General features: G+C 37.6%; 1 protein-coding gene across 1 annotated transcript; it reads right to left on the bottom strand.

Annotated features, from left to right (window-relative positions):
- Nucleotides 1-291: 291 nt before the first annotated feature.
- LOC113311095 (protein TONNEAU 1b-like) lies at nucleotides 292-3,468 on the bottom strand. Its single transcript, XM_026559946.1, has 8 exons — nucleotides 3,260-3,468; nucleotides 2,647-2,779; nucleotides 2,009-2,097; nucleotides 1,780-1,902; nucleotides 1,007-1,116; nucleotides 878-903; nucleotides 635-791; nucleotides 292-540 (listed from the first exon to the last, which is right to left on the bottom strand). The coding sequence occupies exons 1-8, from the start codon at nucleotides 3,344-3,346 to the stop codon at nucleotides 489-491; spliced, it is 777 nt and encodes a 258-aa protein (XP_026415731.1). The 5' UTR covers nucleotides 3,347-3,468; the 3' UTR covers nucleotides 292-488.
- Nucleotides 3,469-6,975: the final 3,507 nt, after the last annotated feature.

Genomic DNA, 6,975 nt, shown 5'->3' with positions numbered 1-6,975 from the left:
AAAATAAATAAGATTTTCTCCAAAACCGCCACCATGCCTTGTTCAGCAAAATCACAGAAACGCACTCCCCTTGACACATCCTTTTGGGCACCATGCACGATTACTAACAAGCTTAAGATGATGCCAGCTAGCGTAGCACTAGCACCCCTTGTAATACATGATCGAGCAAAGAAAATCATTCAAGAAAAAGTTATTATCTTTGAGAAAACGATATATATACTTGGAAACACCAATACTTCCTGTTCTATCTTCCATGATTTCTTGGTAATCACAGTGGGCGACGAAGAAATATAAGCACAATACTAAATTGCATAGCATAAATAAACTCACTCAGTGGGAAACAATATTCAAAAACATGTCATTAAGTTCCACTGAAAAGGAAAAAGAAAAATGATATACTCTTACACGGTAGATTTCCAATGTCTCCAAGACTAATTAGCTAAAAACAGCTCGACAATAATACATACATAGTAATGAAATGCAAAATATCAAATGTGATCTACATTGTTATCATCCTCAGATCCTCCATCTCCAGCATGCCTAGCATGATAAAAAAATAAAAATAGAAGCAGGTAAGCAGACGCCCTTGAGGAAAAGATACAGAGATACTAAAGTTTTTCGATCTGGACGTTACCTCCAAGATGTTGTCAGATTACGTGCTTTCCGATCCAACTGGATGTTTTCCAAAGCATTTGAGGCTTGAAGAACATCATCAGAAAACTCATCAGTATCATATCTCCAGTTATATTCTTCCTTCCTACAACCATGCACGGAGGAGCCTACTCTTCGATCTGAAATGCTAGGAAGCCTCAGGAACAGAGAATTGGCAACAAGGCAAACAATTGGAAACAATAGTGTCAAGCGTTGCATGACTTACCAGGTACTTGGGAAGCAGGGACCGCCCTACATAAACCAGAAAACAATCACTGAACAAGTGAAGAAACGAGAAAAAAAATGACAGTCTACTATTGGGTGATAATGTATTCGTTCATGCAATTAGGTGTACCTTCCTAGTGGAGGTAAGCCCCCAGCAACAGATGATGACGACGGTCTACGGGTGTTTCTATCTGAATTGGAAACAGACTCGCTCCTTCCATTGCTTTTTTGAGTTAGGTTCTGCACAAAATTGACGAGATCTAATGTTAACAAGAACCAATCCTGGGATTACTGACAACTTATTCAAGCTAAGATGCCAGTTTGCAAAGAACTTCCATTTTAAACAGATATGTTGTATGATATGGCTGATGAGTGTCGACCCCTTCTGTGAGGACTACAGACGCTGATATGGCGTCTGATACATGTTATCAACTTAGGGACTTCAGAAGCGCTGTACTAAGTCCGTACTCATCCCTTGTGGCTCTAAAGGAATCAATTTGAGTAATCACCAGAAAAGAGCATCTAAGCAGATGCTACAGATTGTCTCATCTACTTTATATGAGATACTGATCAATGCCAGAAAAATGATACAAAATATGATGAGCTGAAGGAGAGACCTTACAGGATTAGGGAAAGTCTAAGAAAGCTTTCATCCATATTAAAAAAGCTGCCAGACTTAATCAAATGTATTAATTTCAGCTAAGAACGATGATTTCATATATGAGATGCTATAATATCCTTTCCAGTTAAAATTCAAGCTCATGTATCAAATAATTAGTCTGTGACTCTGTGGAGACTAATCGAACCAAAATGAACAATTTACGTTTCTTCATTCTTTTTCTCTTTTATTTGTTTTTAAGTTGACACTAGAAGTAGTATTCATCGATACATGATATATCATACCTCATATTTCAAAAATCCTTCAAGGACATCCAAAAGCAAAGGACAATTATCCCCATTTCTGTTCAAATCGTAGTCATTTTTGCTGCTAAACTCCCTCAATTCAGCTTTCCAGGAATCCTTTTGCTGCAAGCGAAAGATATTTACAAATTAAGTGCATACTAGTAGCCAAATAGAATGCCGTCAAAGAAGTGCAATAATTTCTCCTATGTAGGATAGACAAAGTAATTACCATATTACACTCAGGCTGATAGACTTTTAGAGTGTGGTTCAGTTGTGCCCAGTCCAAATATTCACATACTAGTGCTGTTAGTATCCTTCCTGTATGTAGCACATCAAAATAAACCCAATGATAAGAAACTAGAAGAGGTGATGATCTCGTTAGCAATGCCGTATATAGGCACAATATTCCTATCAAAGAAATTCATGCTTGAAGTTCATATCCAACAAGAATGTAAGAAAACATTCAAATGCATACAATAGAAACATGAATTCTTGTAATCTTAACCGAACAACAAAACAAGAATGCCATTTTTCTTAAACTGCCTCAATTAAGAAAGAATTCCCCCCAATCATATCTTGTTAAGATTATTACTTAGAATTTTTCTTAGATAAGAATTTCCCCCAATTATATCTTAGTACTTAGATATAGTAGCGAAGATACAAAGTTGAAAATTGTTTTTGATTATTGTGATAAGTCCATCCCACCGAGTGACAGAACCCGTGAACAATTATGTCATTACAGGCAACACCCATGCCCATGTTTCATAGACCAGTACTCAACGTTTTTTAATCATAAATCCGTTGCAAACAATGAGTCAAATCATCTAAAAATCACATAAAGTAAAAGCAATGGTTAAAAAAGATAACCTGAAGGAGAAGCATGAAGTTGTTTCGCACGGTCATTACAACTGCCAAGTAATGCAGGAGGAACAGCATCTTCATTTTCTATTACACGATCTTCCTCCTCAATGGCTTCGAATACACTTGCTCTAAGCTCAGCCTAACAACACATTTCATCAATAACAAGTAAAATCATCAGTATATGACCCTAAACACATACCTGTCCGACTACAAATACATGACATAAACCAGAAAAAACATTTCATATTTCAATCAATCGTGTAATACATCTACTTTAGGTCAGTTCTCTAGACCTACATTCTGCATAAGCATCTCAAAAACCTAACATTTGAATCTTCTGATTCATATAGGGCAAAATTTCGACCCAATATCAATAAAATTGGGTTCAATTGCAAAACATCAATAAAATTCTCGAGCTCTGAGTAGGCCGGATCTGCTACCTAAAGATATAAACCTAGAAATTTTCACTCCAGATCTCGAACTTGACAAACAATATCAAAATCTAAGAGCCAATTACACCAATTAAAAAACCCAGACTAAAAATCATCCCTTTTTTAGACCTAACTGAAATAAAATCACCAAAAATGAAAAATGTGGGGTTAAAGAAGCAATTCCTTACTCTGATTTTAGCGAGAACACCTTTCTTTTCAAGAGTACGAGTAACAAGAGTCTTTAGATCCATCATTTCTCTAGTGTAATCATCCATCTTGAAAGGGTTTTCTTCGAATTCAAAACCCTTTTCTTCTTCGAATGTTTTCTTTTTCTTTTCGTTTTTGCTGTAATTTGAAAGAGCGAGCTTAACGGGGACGACACAACTGCCACTACTATTCACTCAGCGTTTCAAATGCTAAGATGACGTTTGGTTTTTTTACCGACTCGGTGTGAATATGGATCGGCTTAATCCACTTTGTTTGCATGGTAAATTCCCAAATTTTACTGGCTCGGTCATCAAAATTTACCAGGGCTGGAGTGTGCCTCTCCTGATGTGATTTTTTTTGAAGCATACAATTTATTATAATAAATTTAGTTTACAACTTGTCGTGGGTATATGGTACCCACAGAGTCTTGAAATAAAATATGACTGATAAAGGATGGGATTGTCTGGTCCCAAATTTTGGTTGAAAAATTTCCTGCCTGGCTTCCATCCGCTGCATGGTTTGCCAATCCGTCCGCTGCTTGATTTCCTTCCCTGTAGTTGTGTTGTATAACGACCTGCGGGATTTTCCTAAGTCTCATTTTTATTTCTTCGATCATTCCTGCTATGTGCCAAGGTGGCGACGTAGTTGATGTGATGAACCTCAGGAGGTTTTCCGAGTCTGTTTCAAATAGGATTCTAGTCCATTGTCTCTCCGATGCTGTTCTTGAAGCCAATAATAAGGCCCATGTTTCTGCAGTTAGTGTTGTCGTAATTCCTAGTGGTGGAGCCATAACTATTAATGTTCGTGCATCATAGTCTCTACAGATGAATCCAGCTCCTGCAAATCCCGGATGTCCTCTGGCTGCTCCATCTGTGTTAATCTTAATCCAGTTGATATTCGGAGTGGACCAACCTACCAATATTGTTGATGTTCTTTTGTTTGTTATCGTGTTGTTGAATGTTGGTGTATCTCCTGGTATGATTGGTGGTGAAGCGTGTAGTGCCCAAAAAAATTCTTGTTGTAGTTTTTGTGCCCAGGCTACGGTTTCTTCTGAAGTTGTTTGTTTTTGTTGGTAAATTAGATCATTTCTAGATAGCCATAGGGTCCAAAATAGGAAACAAACTGAGGAGATTATAGATGTTGATGTTGGATGCTGGAGGATTTGGGATATGGTTGTTTGAGGGTTTAAAGTGAAGTTTGGGTTGGGGTTGGTGTTTGGTGCATTTTGAAGTTGGTTGAATAATATGTTCCAGGAAGAAGCCGTTGTTGGACAATGAATTAAAAGGTGGTCTGCTACTTCCGTATCAGTATTGCATCTAGGGCATATGTCTGAGTTGGTCAAATGGATTCGATGTAAGAGAGAAGGTCGTTAATCCTTCATTAATAGCTTTCCACAAGAAAAGCCGAATTTTTGGTGGACATGGTAAGGTCCATAAGAATTTGGTAGGTGGTAGAGGTGTGTGGGTTGGTTAACCATGGGTTAGACATTTGTATCCTGAAGATGTGGTGTAGCTTCCCGATTTTGAGTGCGGCCAGATAATTTTATCTGGAGTATTATTTTGGGGTAGGTGGATGTTGATGATTTTCTGAATTGTTGGGTTGGGAAAAGTGTTCAATTTTTCATGATTCCAGGAGTGGGATATTGGGTCGATGATATCTGCTACCATTTGGACTGGGTAGCATTGCGTTGGGTCGAGATTGGTAGAGTGTGGAATCCAATTAGCCTCTATCAGAGTTGATAATCCAATCCCAATATGATGGAAAATTAAGTTTTGCATGGTAGGGATAACTGATGCTAGTTGTCTCCATTGAGGACAAGAAGAGGAAGGAATAGTAATGTTTGCTTGTAGAATTGGTTGTTCATTGAGGTATTTTGCACTGAAAAGGCTTCTGCATATGGAATTAGGTTGTTCATGAAAATTCCAGATTCTTTTCAATAGAAGGGCTGTATTATGATCACTGTTTTTCCTTATCCCTAATCCTCCTTCGGCTAATGGCTTTGTTGCTTTATCCCATCCTATAGGGTGTAGTTTTTTTGTTGTTGAGTCATGACCCCAGAAAAAATTCCTGGTTATACGATCTATTTGTTTGTGTATATTTTTGGGAAGTTTTTGTGTTTGCATTATATGATTTGTGGTAGGGGTTAGGGATGTTTTGATGAGGAGGAGTCTTCCTGTTGGGGTTAGGCATTTTGTCATCCATCCTTTTGCTTTTCTAGCCAATCTTGTAGGAGGGGAGCGAAGGTGTGATTTGATGCTCTTCCTTGTTTAAACTATATGCCTAGATAGGTTGGCGGTTTTGATGTGGTCGGCATATTAAAGAATTGTTGAAGATCACTTATTTTGATTGGATCTAAATTAGGATGGTGGATGATTAATTATTTGGCAGTGTTAATTACTTGCCCTGCAGAGGAGCTATAGGCATGTATAAGTGTTTTAAGGTGATGGTTACTCTGAGTTGACGCTTTAAAAGTTATCAGAAGATCATCTGCATACATTAGGTGAATTATGGGAGATGCTTTTTGTGAAATGTTAATTCCTGGAACTAATTTTTGGTTTTGAAGGTTTCTCAGGTTTGTGGATAGGATTTCAGCACAGATGATAAAAATATAGGACGATAGTGGGTCTCCTTGTCTGATGCCTCTACTTGGGGTGATGTATCCATGAGGTGTACCATTAATTTTGATGGAGTAAGTAACTGTTGTGATGCACATCATAATGTAGTCTATAAAGGCTGATGGGAATCCAAGTTTTGTAAATGAAGTTTTGATGAATCCCCAGTCTAGGCTGTCATAGGCTTTTTGGATATCTAGTTCGAGAGCTATTTTTGGATCTTTGGTGGGTTTTGAGGTTCTAATGTTATGAAAGAGTTCTCCAGCAATGGCTATATTGTCGTGTATTGATCTTTGCGGAACAAAAGAACTTTGGAAAGGGCTTATTAAAAAGGGGAGAATTCCGGTTGACTAATATTTTTGAGATGATTTTATATGTGACGTTGCAGAGTCCTATTGGCCTGAATTGTGAAGGTTTTGAAGGGTGGTCGACTTTATGTATTAGTGTTATGTTTGTGTGATTCATGAGAGGGTGCATATTAAGGTTATTGAATAAAGCTTTAACCATCGCTATTAATTGAGGGTGAGTTGTATCCCAGAAAACTTTAAAAAAGTTACTTGTATAGCCATCTAGACCTGGAGCACTTTCAGAATTTATGGAGAAAAGTGATTGTTTGATTTCTGTTGTAGTTACTTCCTCCGTAAGTTGGTATGATTGTATAGGAGTCAATCTCGGTCTGAAGTTTGTGAATAGATCTTCATTTATTACTGTCGGTGGAGTCGTATATTGCTGAGAGTAGTGTTCTAGGATGAGTTGAATAACGTCTTCCTTTTTGCTAATCCAGTTGTTTTATGAGTCTTGTAGTTGCTGTATATTGTTAGAATATCTATGAATGGTAGCTTTAGTGTGGAAAAAAGTTGTGTTAAGATCGCCCGATTGAATCCACTGAATTCTAGATCTTTGTTTCCAATGTCGCATGACATTGTAATAATTCTTCATGTTCTATTCTCAGTTTTTTTTCTTGAATCAGCCAAAGTTTTAGATCTGATCCAGTTTGGGAAGCACATTGGTATTGGTCGTTCTTTATCTTGGATGTTGATTCCTTGATCTTAGTTGGTAGGTGGCCAAAGGTTTCCTTGTTCCAT

The sequence above is a fragment of the Papaver somniferum genome, chromosome 9 (assembly GCF_003573695.1).
Source record: "Papaver somniferum cultivar HN1 chromosome 9, ASM357369v1, whole genome shotgun sequence".
Classification (NCBI taxonomy): domain Eukaryota; kingdom Viridiplantae; phylum Streptophyta; class Magnoliopsida; order Ranunculales; family Papaveraceae; genus Papaver; species Papaver somniferum.
Note: the sequence above shows the minus strand (reverse complement) of the source record. Positions and strands in the feature narration are given on the sequence as shown.

Bases quoted from the DNA above. Each gene is read 5' to 3' on its own strand.
- LOC113311095 (XM_026559946.1), bottom strand. From the start codon at position 3,346: ATGGATGATTACACTAGAGAAATGATGGATCTAAAGACTCTTGTTACT. The intron at 2,780-3,259 runs GTAAGGAATTGC...ATGTGTTGTTAG, and splicing joins GTGTTCTCGCTAAAATCAGA to GCTGAGCTTAGAGCAAGTGT. The intron at 904-1,006 runs GTACACCTAATT...TGGTTTATGTAG, and splicing joins GGCTTACCTCCACTAGGAAG to GGCGGTCCCTGCTTCCCAAG.